This window comes from Dendrobates tinctorius, unplaced genomic scaffold, assembly GCF_039654945.1.
Source record: "Dendrobates tinctorius isolate UK_male_01 unplaced genomic scaffold, ASM3965494v1 ptg000160l, whole genome shotgun sequence".
NCBI classification, from domain to species: domain Eukaryota; kingdom Metazoa; phylum Chordata; class Amphibia; order Anura; family Dendrobatidae; genus Dendrobates; species Dendrobates tinctorius.
In genome coordinates, this window is record NW_027361827.1 from 16,026,625 (window position 1) to 16,042,615 (window position 15,991).

Consider the following 15,991-nt stretch of genomic DNA (forward strand, 5'->3'; position numbering starts at 1 on the left):
CAAATTTCGGGGTCCAATTTCTCCTGTTACCCTTGGGAAAATAAAAAATTGGGGGCAAAAATATCATTTTTGTGGAAAAATATATGATTTTTTATTTTTATGGCTCTACGTTATAAACTTCTGTGAAGCACTTGGGGGTTCAAAGTGCTCACCACATATCTAGATAAGTTCCTTGGGGGGGTGTAGTTTCCAAAATGGGGTCACATGTGGGGGTTTCCACAGTTTAGGCACATCAGGGGCTCTCCAAAGGCAACATGACACCCGCAGACCATTCCATCAAAGTCTGCATTCCAAAACGTCCCTACTTCCCTTCCAAGCACCAACGTTTGCCCTTACAGTAGTAGTTTTCTCCCACATACGGGGTATCAGAGTACTCAGGACAAATTGGACAACAACTTTTGGGGTCCAATTTCTCCTGTTACACTTAGTAAAATAAAAAAATTGGGGACTAAAAGATCATGTTTGTGGAAAAACATGATTTTTTTATTTTCACGCCCGGCCATTATAAACTTCTGTGAAGCACTTGGGGGTTCAAAGTGCTCATCACACATCTAGATAAGTTCCTTGGGGTGTCTAGTTTCCAAAATAAGGTCACTTGTGGGGGGTTTCCACAATTTAGGCACATCAGGGGCTCTCCAAAGGCAACATGACACCCGCAGACAATTCCATCAAAGTCTGTATTCCAAAACGTCACTACTTCCCTTCCGAGCCCCGACGTGTGCCCATACAGTAGTTTTCTCCCACATATGGGGTATCAGCATACTCAGGACAAATTGAACAATAACTTTTGGGGTCCTTTTACCCTTGGGAAAATAAAAATTGGAGGTGAAAAGATCATTTTTGTGGAAAAAATGTGATTTTTTAATTGAACGGCTGTACGTTATAAACTTTTGTGAAGCCCTTGGGGGTTCAAAGTTCTCACCGCACATCTAGATAAGTTACTTTGGGGGTCTAGTTTCCAAAATGATGTCATTTGTGGGGGCTTTCCACTGTTTTGGCACATCAGGGGCTTTCCAAACGCGACATGGTGTCCGATCTCAAAAAAGTCAAATGGCGCTGCTTCCTTTCCAAGCTCTGCTATGCGCCCAAATAGTTGTTTACCCCATATATGGGGTATCAGCGTACTCAGGACAAATTGCACAATAACTTTTGGGGTCCTGTTACTCTTGGGAAAGTAAAAATTGGGTCTGAAGAGATCATTTTTTTGGAAAAAATATGATTTTTTAATTGTATGGCTGTACGTTATAAACTTCTGTGAAGCCCTTGGGGGTTCAAAGTTCTCACCACATATCTAGATAAGTTCCTTGGGGGGTGTAATTTCCAAAATGGGGTCACATGTGGGGGGATTTCCACTGTTTAGGCACATCAGGGGCTCTCCAAACGTGACATGGCGTCCGATCTGAATTCCAGCCAATTTTGCTTTGAAAAAGTCAAACAGCGCTCCTTCCCTTCTGAGCTCTGCCATGCGCCGAAACAATGGTTCCCCCCCACATATCAGGTATCAGCGTACTCAGGACAATAACTTTTGCAGTCCAATTTCTCCTGTTACCCTTGGTAAAATAAAAAAATTGGACCTGAATTAATTTTTTTGCCAAAAAAAGTTAAATGTTCATTTTTTTTAAATATTCAAAAAATTCCTTTGAAGCACCTGAATGGTTAATGATCTTCTTGAATGTGGTTTTGAGCACCTTGAGGGGTGCAGGTTTTATAATGGTGTCAATTTTAGGTATTTTCAATCATATAGACCCCTCAAAGTGACTTCAAATGTGATGTGGTCCCTAAAAATAAAATGGTGTTGTAAAAATGAGAAATCGCTGGTCAACTTTTAACCCTTATAACTTCCTAACAAAAAAAATTTGGGTTCCAAAATTGTGCTGATGTAAAGTAAACATGTGGGAAATATTATTTATTAAGTTTTTTGTGTGCCATATCTCTGTGATTTAAGGGCATAAAAAGTCAAAGTTGGAAAATTGACAAATTTTCAAACTTCTTGCCAAATTTCCGTTTTTTTTTTCACAAATAAACGCAAGTTATATGAATGAAATTTTACCACTAACATGAAGTACCTTATGTCGCGAGAATACAATGTCAGAATCACCAGGATCCATGGAAGCTTTCCATAGTTATTACCTCATAAAGGGACAGTGATCAGAATTGTAAAAATTAGCCCGGTCATTAACGTGCAAACCACCCTTGGGGTTAAGCATACTGAGTTAAATGACAGTCAGTGTGCACAGAGCGCAAAGTAACAAGCTCTGTTACGCCACAGAGCGGTACTATGAAGCAACACACAAAGGACTCTACCCTGTTAGACTGCACAGGAGTATAGAAAAATACTAATTGGGGTAACTATAACTTAACCCCCCAGGGAAGACTAAGTTGGTGGTTGAACCTGCTCTGACACACAGTGTGCTTTCACATGTGCGCCTGAGGACGCTCATTGCAGATGCTAAGTTAAAGCTAGAGTTCCCACCCTACACTGCCTGTCTATACAAACACTTGCAGTGCTATTAGCAGCACACGTGCACACAGAGTGGTAAAGTAGCCACCAAACACACATGATACTAGCGCTCAGGCGTGTGCTATTGAGAGCTTTTTATACCTTGCTCAAGTCCAGACAGACAGGACCTTTCCTGTGGACCAATCTGAAGCTGCATATCACCAGAGCACCAGACATCTGAGCACCAATGGGAGGGCACCATATCATGGACATGCTCAGTAGGCTGAAATTTGGACTTAGGCTCCAGAGTACAATGCTGCATGTGTAAACTAGCAGTCACCATAGGCTTAGCTGGAGGGTCAAAAGTAACTACACTTGCAGCATGAGCCTGGGCAAGGGGCTGGGACTGAAGTCCGCGCTGAGCAGTCATCCCAGCGGCTGAGCCCAAATGGGAGACCTCAGCACCAGATAAGGCTTGAGATCCATCCCGTGCACTGGGAGAATCCCGGTGCCAAGCATTGCCCCCTCCCTGGTGACGTTTGCCATGCTCAGAAGTGCTCATACGCTGGGAGGCATGGAAGTGTTTTTGCAGATCGGCTGAAGTTGTAGATGGTGCGGAGAAATTGCTTTGGGGTACATGGACTTTTAGACTCAGGCTCTCACAGAAGCTACCCCATTTTTGTATGCTCCCCATTGTCCATTCAATCTGGGGGGAGTGAAGATGCAGCTAGAGTTACCCCAGAAGTACCTCATCCATACCCTCAGAGATAACTAGAAAGGAGATTATCTCCTGATGCTTCTGAGACAAGGTGAGGGTTAGGCTATGTGCACACGCTGCAGATTCTGCTGCGGTTTTTTCAACTGAGGAAAAGCTGCGGTTTTGAATCCGCAGAAAGAATTGACATGTCAATTCTTTCTGCAGATTCCGCTGCGGTTTGCCACCTATTCCATTGTCCAGGTGTCAAACCGCAGGTGAAAACCGCTGGCCAATCCATAGGTAAAACCGCAGGTCATTTTAGCTGCGGTTTTACCTGCGGATCCACAGATACAAATCCACGGGTGAATCCGCAGCGTGTGCACATAGCCTAAGGGGTACAGTCCGATGGAAAATTGGGATTGGCAAAGCGAACCCGTTAGCTATCTGAAAAGACATCAAAATAGGTAGCATAACTAATGGCATAGCATGCCATTGGGCGAAGGTAGCGGACATTAAATTGCCCTCAGCCCCGGAGTCCACGCAAACCTGCGCTGTAAGAGTAGCTGACCCAAACGTCAGAGAAACACCAAAAGCCAACTTGGGTGACACCTCAACAGGAACTAGTGAACCTCTCCTCAAAGCCACTTGAGGCTAACTCTTTCTGAAGCTTGGTACATTTAATGGCAAAGTGACCGACTTGCCTGCAGGCAAAACAAGTCGGCTGCGGATGTACAGAGTGGGAGATTGGCTCCGCTCGAGAGACATCCATGGGCTCCACAGGGCCATCAACCTGAGTTGGAGGACACATGGGATTAGTGAAATTCAGAGCCAACTGAACCCAGGTTTAGTATGGGCTTGCTCGCAACCACGCTCAACATTCAACAGATCGATGTTGGTGGCCACGGGATATTAATTCCTCCAAGGTAGTTGGAATCTCCCTAGTGGCCAAAGCATCCCTGACATGATCTGCTAATCCCCTCCAGAATATCTGTATTAGGACCTTATCAGGCCATTCCAACTCGGTAGCCATGGCAGAAAACTGAATGGCAAACTGGCTAACCAAGGATGAACCCTGAGCTAAAGCCAGGAGTTGGAGTGCGAAATCATGAGTTAGTTGTGGCCCCCCAAAAAAACCTCTTTCAGGGCACCCAGAAAACGAGAGGCACTAAGGATCAGGTGATTATCTCATTCCTATAATGGCATAGCCCACTCCAATGCCATGCCTGACAAAAGGGAAATAATAAATCTCACCTTTGTGCGCTCTGTTAGAAATCGTGAAGCCAGCAACTCCAGGAAGATTGAGCACTGATTCACAAACCCTCTACAAACCTTGCTGTCCCCAGAAAATTTTTCGGGCAGCGAAAAACATGGCACAGAGGAAACAGGAACCACAGCAGTAACCTTAGTAGCGGCTTCGGCTGCTGCTTGTGCTACCAATGCGGCAAGATCCACAGCTGTAGATGCCCACTTGAGAGTGGTCAACCTGCTGTTAAGCTGCTGGATGTACCACTGAAGATGCTGATCTTCCGCCATTGCTAGCCAGACCCTGGCGCTAGTGTAAGGAGAAGAAGGATGCCAGACTTGTCTCATCCATAACGGGCTCAGAGCCATCAGGTCTGTCACCTCAGTTACAGGGGGGAGCGCTTAGAGTAACAGAATATTCCCTGTGCTCGAGAAAAGGGTGTGTGGCTAAGCAGACAGAAAATGCACGTGCAGAAGTTCAAACTGTGGAGGAGGGAACGCTGAGCATGTGTGAGTGGTCCCTGCCTACATCAAGGTCCTTGGCAAGACAGCAAACTCGTCCGACAACGCTGATTCAACTGCCCTGGCCGACGGTACTGACTGGGGAAGGCAAGGTCTGTGTGAGGGATACCGGTGCTCAACGGTACAACTCAGCAGACCGGACAGACCACAGTGAACTGTTTCGAGACCGTCTCCCAGGCCCCAATATTAAAAGAATTCTCACTGCTGAGGGAAGAATCTGCCCCTCCTGCCCTGCATCCATTGGGGCCAGTGCCCATGCAAGAACCCAGGGCAATCAGGATTGAAAAGAAGACACTGTCAGGACCACAAGAGGACATTCTCAATGCCAGAAAAGCTTCCCCCATTTTCCACAAGACTGTAACAGATCCCCGTTGTGGCTCATTCCAAGTGGCCCCAGTCAAAGTGAGGGGCACATCTGTGACTGAAGCGCAAAGTGATAAGTACATAGTTTACATTTTCTTCCCCTATTAGTTAAAACCCCCTAGAAGTGTTAGGGAAGAATTCTCCCCCTCATTTAAATTTCTCCATGCGAGAAGTAACCTCCTTGTTAATTAAACCCTTTGTTAACCCTTGGTCTGCCTCTTGTCCATTACTACATCCCATTATCTGCTCTCACTAGTATACTGTTGGGATTGGCGGAATGCACCAAATAAGAAATTATAATAAGGTGCGTTCGCAACCCAGGGTCCATTGTGCGGTGATGGAGAAACTGCAGCTAGCACAAAGGAGGCGCAAGGCTGTGAGAAAACACTTAAAGCACACTGAGTTAATTGTCACTCAGTGTACACAGAGCGCAATGTAACAAACTCTGTTACACCACAAAGCATAACTATGAAGTAAAGCAAAAAGGACTATATCCTGTTAGACTGCACAGGAGTATAGAAAAATACTAATTGGGGTCCCTATAACTTAACCCCCAGGGAAGACTAAGCTGGTGGTTGACCCTGATCTGACACACGGTGTGCTTTGGCACGCACGCCTGAGGACGCCCAGTGCAGATGCTAAGTTCAAGTGGAAATTCCCACCCTACACTGCCTGTCTAAGGCTAGTTTCACATTAGCGTTTTTTTGCGCAGCGCATCGTGCGCATAAAAAAGGCATAGAAAAACGCAAAACAAACGCGCGTTTTTTTTTCGTCATGCGCACGCTGATGCGTCAAAATAGCGCAGCGTTACTTGCGTTTTACATGCGTTTTTGCATGCGGTTGCGTTTTTTATGCGCATGCGTTTTTAGGTGTGACATTTCACAATAGAAAAATCCTTGAACACCAATGGGTCACCAGTGGGCGTGTGTCATTGGAATGTTTTATAGACCCTGTACTGCTGAATTCATCAGATTTTGCTGCTGTTTCCGGTGTCAAGATGGACCTGCGTCTGGATAATTTCCGCTTCAAGCTGGATCTTGACATCGCGCTGTCTCAGGCGTATGCCTTTTGTTGCCAGCAAGAAAGGGAGAGGGAGAGACAGCAGAGACGGCAGCGGCGTCGGTTTTGGAGGCATCCAATCATCGAACTCCGGGCAAGCCGTGGAGCATATCACACGCTGTACAGCGAGCTACAGGAAAACCCGGAGAAATTTGCTGACTATACACGGATGTCCCAGGAAAGCTTCCTTGACTTGCTGGGTATGGTTGAAGGAAACATCCGGAGACGGGACACTCAGCTCCGGCGTGCCATTCCTCCCGAAGAAAGGCTCCTTGTCACCTTACGGTATGTATGTTGTTATGTTTGCATTATTTTTTTGGCTTTTTCCATTTTTTTTTTTTTTTTGGTCCAAAAAATTAGGTTTTTTTTTGGCTATTGAATTTTAACATTATTTTTGGGAAATTGCTTTTTTGCATAATGGTTTTTCTTCTGTCATGTACTAATCCCAAGCCTTTATAAAATGTTTTTTTGCTATGTTGTATTAAAAAAACATGCAAAATAGTTAGGCCATGTACTTTTTTATTTTCAGTGTTTTTAGTAATACCCAAGACAGAAATATAATTATTTTTTCTTTTTATGTTTGGCAGGTTCCTGGCAACTGGAGAGAGTCTTTCATCCCTGCATTTCCAGTACCGGCTGGGAATCTCTACTTTATCCGGGATTGTTGCCGACACCTGCAGGGCTCTGTGGGATGTTCTGTGTCCGGAGTTTCTGCCATTGCCCACTGCCGAAAAGTGGCTTCAAATATCGGAGAAATTCTGGGCAGTCTGCAATTTCCCGAACTGCCTAGGAGCGGTGGACGGGAAGCACATCCGCATCACAAAACCCGCAAGAAGTGGCTCCGAGTACTACAACTACAAGAAGTACTTTTCCACAGTCCTAATGGCCATTGCGGATGCAGACTGCCGGTTTGTGGCGGTGGACATAGGGGCATTCGGACAGGGCAACGATTCACAGACTTTTAAGAACTCTGATATGGGCTGGAGGTTGTACGGCAACCATTTCAATTTTCCACTGGCACGGCCTCTTCCCCAAACCCAAACTCCACCACTGCCATTTGTAGTGGTTGGGGATGAGGCATTTCAGATGTGCCCAAACCTGCTGAAGCCGTACTCCAGCCGTGACTTGGACCACCGCAAGAAAATTTTCAACTACAGGCTTACGAGGGCTCACAGGACTGTAGAGTGCGCCTTTGGCATTCTAGTGTCCATATGGCGAATTCTCAGCACCGCCATCAATCTCAAAATGGAAACAGTGGATGAGGTGGTGAAGGCATGCGTGGTTCTGCACAATTTTGTTATGGCAAAGGAGCGGCCGAACTTTGACATGGATGAGCCTGCTGCCAACCCTTTGCCAGATTTTACTCAGCACCCTCTTCGGTCCTCAGTCGAAGTTGCCCAAATGAGGGACCAATTTGCAGACTTCTTTTTATCCGATGTTGGTCGTGTAGCATGGCAGGATCAAATGGTTTAATAGTTTTGTTGTTTGTTAAAAATAAAATACTTGTTTTTTTATACCTGTACCCAGTGTACTGTGTCTTAATAAACTCCACTACTCACCTGCCCAGGTTAAAGTGAAGAAAGGGAAACCACCATAAAAAAAAAAAAAAATATATATATATATATTTATATAAATATATATATATATTTATATAAATATATATATATATATTTATATAAATATATATATATATATATTTATATAAATAAATAAATATATAAAAATATATATATATTTATATATATATTTATATTTATATATATATATTTATATATATTTATATATATATATTTATTTATATATTTATATATATAAATTTATATATATATATATATATATATATATAAATATATATATATATATATATATATATATATATTATTTATTTTTTTTGGTGGTTTCCCTTTCTTTACTTTATACCGGATGGTCAGCCATCCAACTCTGAAAGGGATACTATATTTCATTTTTTTTTTTATATATATATATATTTATATATATATATATATATATATATATATATATATATAAAAAAAAAAAAAAATGAAATATAGTATCCCTTTCAGAGTTGGATGGCTGACCATCCGGTATAAACTAAAGAAAAACAAACCATAGTGTACGGCGCAGTGTGTGCAGGCGGCGAAAGACACAATAACCAAACATTATTTTGAAATAAAAATATAACATTTATTTTACTTATTTTTTAGTTGGTGGAAACTGGGGGGTGTGGAGGGATGAGGAACGGCTTTGGGTGGAGTAAGGGGTTCTAGGGGAAGGAGGAACCAAAGAAGTGGGGGAAGGGAGCCGAGGCAAGGAAAGTTGTGAAGTGGGAGGTGAGGGAGGAGGGAGGGTAAGAGTCCTCCTCTTTGTTTTTTTATGACGGTGGCCCGTCGTCTTGCTGCTGTCCTCGCTAGAGCCTGAGGACTGGCTAGACCCCGGGGACCGCCTTGAGCCTCTGGACCGCCTTGAGCCTCTGGACCGCCTTGAGCCTCTGGACCGCCTTGAGCCTCTGGAACGCCTGGAGGCTGTGGACTGGCTGGAGCTGGGGGACCGCCTGGCGCTTGTGGACCGCCTGCCAGGATCTTGTACCTGCTGTGGCATGCTGGTGGTGGTGGATGTCCTGGCAGGGGCCGTAAATATTGAATGCGGGTCCCCCAGCTGATGCTGCTCCGAGGTGGTGGTGCTGGTGGTGGTGGCGGTCCATGCAGGCGTGGTGGCTGTGGCGGTCCATACCGGGGTGGTCCTCCCGCTGGTGGTGGTGGTGGCGGCGCTACAGGCAGGGGTGGTGACGACGGGCCATCCAGTGGTGGTGGCGGCAGCAGTGGTGGGCCAGGCAGGAGCAGCGCTTGGCATGGTGTTGGCGGGTAAGTGTCCAGCTGCACTCGGACTTGGGGCGGTATATTGGTGTCCGGCGAGGCTTGGAAGTGTGGTGGCTGTGCAGTGATATGCAGCAGAAGTAGGTAATGCTGTAAAACGAGTCAGGGGTGGCACCGGTGGAAATGCCACTGCTGACTGCTGCATAATCCTACTCTGCTGCATAGCCTGCATAAAAGCATTGTTGCAGGCCTGCATGACAGTCAACTGGAGGTCAGGGGTAAGGTGTTCCGCCGTGTCCTGAGCTATTTGGGTATAAAAATGATGCGCTGGTCTGGCGAGGTCGACTTCCAGGCGCTCAAGGCGACCCTCGATAGACTTGTAGCGTTGGTCCAAAAGGAGGAAACCACTCTCAAGTCTATCGGAGAGTGCCTTGAGGCTACTCTGAAAGACCGAGCTCAATTCAACGAACTCGGGCATGAGAGGCCTGTCCGAGGTCCTCTGCCGCTGCTGGCGGGAAGTGCCCGCAAAACCAGTGGCAGAGACCTGGGACAGGGGAACACCTGAGCGACCAGCTTCCTGGTCTCCAGATGACTGTGGTGCAGACCTGCAAGGTGCTTCCTCGCTGATGGATGGCTGGGAGGGGTCCGGGGCAGCTTGATGAAGGACCGCTTCGGGCCCAGGTTGCAGGGTGCTGCTCCAGGTGCTGTGAAAAGAAAAGAAAGAAATTACTACCATAAATTAACAATCGCCAACTCCTGTGGAATAGAAAAGCACAGAATAAAACACAATACAACTAGAAAATACTTACGTTCGGGAGGCAAGGACCGGTCTTAAAAATGCCAAGGCACGATGGTATCTGTACTTCGTGCCGGTCCTTGCCGCAGCACCACTGCGAACCTGATTCTCCTGACGGATATCCCTGTTGAAGCGGTCCTTCATCGAGCGCCAACGGGTTCTGACTTTGTTCACTGTGGTGGAAAAAAAAAAAAAGAAAAAAAGTAAGACTATGCACTGGAGGCTGTGATCATCCAACTGTGTGTGATGATAGAAACTCCATGGAGTTAATAGCATCACACACAGTTGGGTGATCCCGGCCAAGATCACTGCTGCATCACACTGCATTTAAATACTTACGAAAATCCTTGCGGACCCGGGGAGAGGCGTGGTCCCAGCCATCCATCAGCGATGCGGCCACCTCGTTCCAGAGCCGCCGGATCACCACGTTGTCCGAGTGCAGTTGGTGACGGGTGTCCCACAACGGGACTCGCTCCTGGACTAGACGAATGAGCTCGTCGTTGTCCAGGGCGAGGTCCTCCTCCCGCTGTGGAGCCTAGAAAAGAAAGACAAACATTAATCTTTGAAAGATTTTAAAATAAAAAATCTCGAAAACTAGCTGAAGAGCCCGGCGCTGCCCGGGCATAGTAACTAACTGTGGTTAGTTATAGAAAATTATAATTATCCTCCATCCCATAGTCCCGTGCCCATATACCATCATACATATCCTCCATCCCATAGTCCTGTGCCCATATACCCATCATACATATTCGCCATCCCATAGTCCTGTGCCCATATAACCATCATACATATTCGCCATCCCATAGTCCTGTGCCCATATACCCATCATACATATTCGCCATCCCATAGTCCTGTGCCCATATACCCGTCATACATATCCTCCATCCCATAGTCCCGTGCCCATATACCATCATACATATCCTCCATCCCATAGTCCCATGCCCATATACCCATCATATATATCCTCCATCCCATAGTCCCGTGCCCATATACCATCATACATATCCGCCATCCCATAGTCCCGTGCCCATATACCCAAACAAACAAACATACACACACACACACACACACACATATACACATACACACATACATACTTTGAGCTTTAGATATTGATACACAAGCCATGAAAAATTTTTTTGTTTTAAATGAAAATAAATGCAAAAAAAAGCAACAAACATCGAAAAAAACAACCATGAAAATTTAAAAAAAAAACTTTAAAAAATACCAAAAAAAAATAAATAAAAATAAACCAGCCTAGAAAATAAGTAAAAAAAAAAAACAGTCCGTTTGTACTTACATCACGTCTTCCCGCCCGCACTTGGCCTTGCTGCTCCTGCCGTTCCTCCGGTGGTGGTGGCGTGATGGAGGATGAGGTCTGAAAATTAAACCAAAAAAATTAACCACATGTGTTTATTTTTTCCAATCCATACGGAAGCATGGTACTCACTTCTTCTGCCTCTTGCCCTGTCCCGGGGACATATTCCTCACCAGATGAAGACATGCTGCAATAAAAAAAAAAAGAGACATAAGTACTATAGAAATGTATTGAAATTTCAGCCAGACATTAGGTTTTTCATACTTACATTGGTGCAGCTTGTGCTGTGTGTCCACTCGTGAGCAATCCTTAAAGTATTGTGGAATCCCAGTGCCCACACCATTTTATCACCTTGGTTTAATTTTTTTTTTTTACTGTCTAGACCACATTTCAGTCGTGTTTATCTTAAAAATGCATGTGCATAAAAACGCAAGCGTGCGCAAGACCATGCGCACGTATGCGCTCCCATAGGCTCCAATGTGGAGTTTTTGCGCATTCCGTGCGCAAGCGTGCGCATGCGTTTTTTTGACGAGACAGGGCGGAACCAAAAATGCAACATGTTGCGTCTGACGCGCCTGGCGCGAAAGACAAAAAAACGCATGCGCACGAAAGCGCAAGTATGCGCAAGACCATGCGCACATCATGTTAAATATAGGTGCGCAGTGCGCATGCGCACTGGTGCGCACGATGCGCTGCGCACAAAAGCGCAAATGTGAAACCAGCCTAAACCAACACTCACAGTGCTATTAGTGGCACACGTGCACACAGGGTGGTAAAGTAGCCACCAACACACCAAATACACATAATACTGGAGCACAGATGTGCGCCATTGAGAGCTTTTTATACCTTGCTCAAGTCCAGACACACAGGACCTTGCCTGTGGACCAATCTGAAGCTGCGCATCACCAGAGCACCTGACGTCCGAGCACCAATGGGAAGGCACCATGGACATGCTCAGTAGAGTGAAATCTGGACTTAGGCTCCAGAGTACAATGCTGCATGTGTATACCAGATTTAACCATAGGCTTAGCTGAAGGGCCAGCATGCAGCATGAGCCTGGGCAATACCCTGGGACCGAAGTCTGTGCTGAGCAGTCATCCTAGCGGCCGAGCCTGAATAGGAGACCACAACACCAGACAAGGCTTGAGATCCATCCCGTGCAGCGGGATAATCCTGGCGCCTAACACATTTAAAGACAATTTTAGTCAAAGTTCCCAGTATTTGGTGAGTTTTTGATTTTGCAGATTTTCTGCAGAATTTCTGCTCCTATTAGCTAAACAAGGTTACTTGCAGTTTATCATTGTGTATTTGATTGCATTTTGTTTTCCATGTGTTTTTATCCCTTTGTTTCTGCTGTAGTTTTTTTCTCTTTTTGATCTGTCATGTTTTAAATAAAACTGATTTGTTATATATACTTTTTGTTACTTAGCTGTGATAAAACTTTATTGATAAAGTTATGTATGGATTACACGCGTCTTTAGGTAGTTATCACACGCACTGATATTTACGGTACCGGAAAAAAAGATGCCGGAGATGATAGTGTCCGTGTGTCCATGTGTAATACTTGCAGCACATGTGTGGAAACTGTGTGCCGCCTGCATGCCTCATCAGTACCACATGAACGGGCGCCAGGGAAGAAGCGTTACAGTAAGCGCTGTTCCCCGGCATCGTGTACTGAAGAAGATCTCATCATTCTCCCCTGCTCTGCTGGCGATCAGCACGCACAAGCAGGGGAGAATGATGAGAGTTGTATTCAAGAGATAACAATGACAGCAGGCGGCGGCTGATGGGAATATTACTCCCATCAGCCTACACCTGCTACCGCTAATAACAGTGACAATAGTAGCGGCTGATGAGAGTATTCCTCACTCACCACCTGCACTGTAAATAAATAAATGAAAAAACCCGGCGTGGGTTCCACTCTACTTTCTATAACCAGCCAGGCAAAATTCACATCTGGGGACTGCAACGCTCAGCTGTCAGCTTCAGCAAGGATAGTTATCAAGAATAGAGGTGCCCCCAAGCTTTTTTTAAAATTATTTAAATAAATAAGTAAAAAAAACTGCGTGGGGTCCCCCCCATTTTTGACAACCAGCCTTGCTAAAGTTGACAGCTGGGGGCTGGTATTCTCTGGCCGGTAAGGGGTCATTGATATAGGCCCCCCAGCCTAAAAATAGCAATTCCCACTTGCCCTGCAGCGGTGGCAAGTGGGGTTCATATTTGTGGGGTTGATCTCACCTTTGTATTGTCAGGTGACATCAAGTCCACGGATTAGTAATGGAGAGGGGTCTATAAGAATGTTTTGGTGGGTCAAGCGTTAAAAGAATTTTGAAAGAGGCACCTGAAAGTAGATTTCCATAGGCCTGTTTAGTTTCAGTTGTTGGAGGAATTGAGAGACAGGCTGGTCCAGGTGTGCAGTTCATTTGTTGTGGCGTTATTTCAGTTGGCTTTTTTGGGGGCTATGAGGATAGGGGAGTTGTTAGGGTGGATGTGCCCAGACAGGGCTTCAGATGAGTTTGTCAAGGAGTAAGCTGGTAGTTAGGTGGTTAGCTATCCGAGGCATGAGTTGGCGACAAGTATTAGTGTTGGCAGCGGATTATTCAGAATACTCTCCAAGCATGTGACAACAGAGCTTCTTTATTCAGGAACAAACAGGAACAATATATGTTAAGTAGAGTTGAGCGAAACGGGTCGAAAAAATTCAAAAGTTGCCGACTTTCGCCAAAGTCGGGTTTCATGAAACGAAACCCGACCTTAGCGTGAGGTCGGCCACGAGGTCAGCGCCCTTTTTCAGCCAATCAGGAAGAACGGACACTGTGGGCAACGTGATGACATAGGCAGCGGTCACCACCATCTTGGAGAAGGGCATGCAAGTGATTGGCTTGCTTTGTGTGGCGTCACACTGGGTATAAAAGGGCGGGGACGCCGACCACCATGTTACTCATGCTGATCTCAGAATTGGGAGAGCTGCTGCAGCTGCTGATTCTGTAGGGAGAGTGTTACGAAGGCAAAAAGAAAAAAAAACTGCTTCAGCTGCTAGCGCTTTTCACTGTAGTTAGTGTGCAGTGAAAGGTGAAGATTTTTATTTTTGTGCAGCAGCACTGGTGGTGATTAGCCTGCCTTTTAAGGCTAGCTGCATTGCTGTGTGCACACTGGTGTTCAAACTGCTTTTTTAAAAGCAATCCAAATTGTATTGTTTTGTCCTGGTGAGGTAGTGAGCGTTCATTTTTTCACACACCGTACAGCGGTGTACGCTCCTCACACAGTACCGTGTAACGGCTGTTATCACAGCCAAATTGAAGCTATCTATGTGTGTGACTCTGTAAGGAAAAGTCGAGGCGTTTGTAAGTTCTTACAGACCTACACCTTATAGTTTTGTCCGTTTTTCAAACAGTTTAGTATATTTGCTGTTTGATTACATTCAAAACTAGAGAGAGACAGCGTGTGTCAGTCCGTATACAAAAACATGGAGCTTGACAATTTGACATACACCGTACAGCGGTGTATGTGCACGCTCCTCTCTCAGTACCATGTAACGGCTGTTATCACGGCCAAATTGAAGCTATCTACATGTGTGACTCTGTAAGGAAAAGTCGAGGAGTTTGTCCATTCTTACAGACCTACACCTTATAGTTTTGTCTGTTTTTCAAACAGTTTAGCATATTTGCTGCTTGATTAGATTCAAAACTAGAGAGAGACAGTGTGTGTCAGTCCGTATACAAAAACACGGAGCTTGACAATTTTACATACACCGTACAGCGGTGTATGTGCACTCTCCTCTCTCAGTACCGTGTAACGGCTGTTATCACGGTCAAATTGAAGCTATCTACGTGTGTGACTCTGTAAGGAAAAGTCGAGGAGTTTGTCCGTTCTTACTGACCTACACCTTATAGTTTTGTCCATTTTTCGAACAGTTTAATATATTTGCTGTTTGATTACATTCAAAACTAGAGAGAGACAGCGTGTGTCAGTCCATATACAAAAACACGGAGCTTGACAATTTGACATACACCGTACAGCGGTGTATGTGCATGCTCCTCTCTCAGTACCGTGTAACGGTTGTTATCACGGCCAAATTGAAGCTATCAACGTGTGTGACTCTGTAAGGAAAAGTCGAGGAGTTTGTCTATTCTTACAGACCTACACCTTATAGTTTTGTCTGTTTTTCAAACAGTTTAGCATATTTGCTGTTTGATTAGATGCAAAACTAGAGAGAGACAGTGTGTCAGTCCGTATACAAAAACACGGAGCTTGACAATTTTACATACACCGTACAGCGGTGTATGTGCACTCTCCTCTCTCAGTACCGTGTAACGGCTGTTATCACGGTCAAATTGAAGCTATCTACGTGTGTGACTCTGTAAGGAAAAGTCGAGGAGTTTGTCCGTTCTTACTGACCTACACCTTATAGTTTTGTCCGTTTTTCAAACAGTTTAATGTTGTGAGTTCATTTTCCCCTTCGTCACTGAGGTCTTGTGAACTCCCTATTCTGGTAAAGGAAGGTAATGAGCCTGATTATCAGGCACCTGAGTCTAATGAGGATGACTGGCTGAGTGGAGTCACGGACTGGATATAAGGCTGCCGACGCCTTTCTGCCCTGCGGGTGATTTCTCTGTGGACTTCTAGGACACCAGTCTGATTCCTGCTCCCCTAAAGCTAAGTTTTTTTGCTTTGCCTGTTTCATTTGTGTTTTGTTTTTGTTTTCCTTGCTTTTCTGGATTCTGCCATTCCCTGCTGGGGT

General features: G+C 45.2%; 2 protein-coding genes across 3 annotated transcripts in view; one reads left to right on the forward strand and one right to left on the reverse strand.

Annotated features, from left to right (window-relative positions):
• The window catches only part of FRMPD1 (FERM and PDZ domain containing 1), a 508,177-nt gene that overhangs the window by 29,097 nt on the left and 463,089 nt on the right, over positions 1-15,991 (forward strand). The gene's annotated exons all lie outside the window — the stretch shown is intronic.
• Positions 8,377-10,999, reverse strand: LOC141052441 (uncharacterized). 2 transcript variants are annotated; one of them, XM_073549673.1, is made up of 3 exons: positions 10,272-10,999; positions 9,946-10,105; positions 8,378-9,840 (listed from the first exon to the last, which is right to left on the reverse strand). In XM_073549673.1, the coding sequence occupies exons 1-3, from the start codon at positions 10,315-10,317 to the stop codon at positions 8,517-8,519; spliced, it is 1,530 nt and encodes a 509-aa protein (XP_073405774.1). In that variant the 5' UTR covers positions 10,318-10,999; the 3' UTR covers positions 8,378-8,516. The 2 variants fall into 2 exon arrangements, with proteins under 2 accessions (XP_073405773.1, XP_073405774.1); XM_073549672.1 differs by having other exon boundaries at positions 8,377-9,840; positions 9,946-10,999.

Coding starts and splice junctions, on each gene's coding strand:
- LOC141052441 (XM_073549672.1), bottom strand. CDS start 10,259: ATGCAGTGTGATGCAGCAGTGATCTTGGCCGGGATCACCCAACTGTGT. Junction 9,841..9,945: donor CCGGTCCTTGCCTCCCGAAC/GTAAGTATTTTC, acceptor TTCTTTTCACAG/CACCTGGAGCAGCACCCTGC.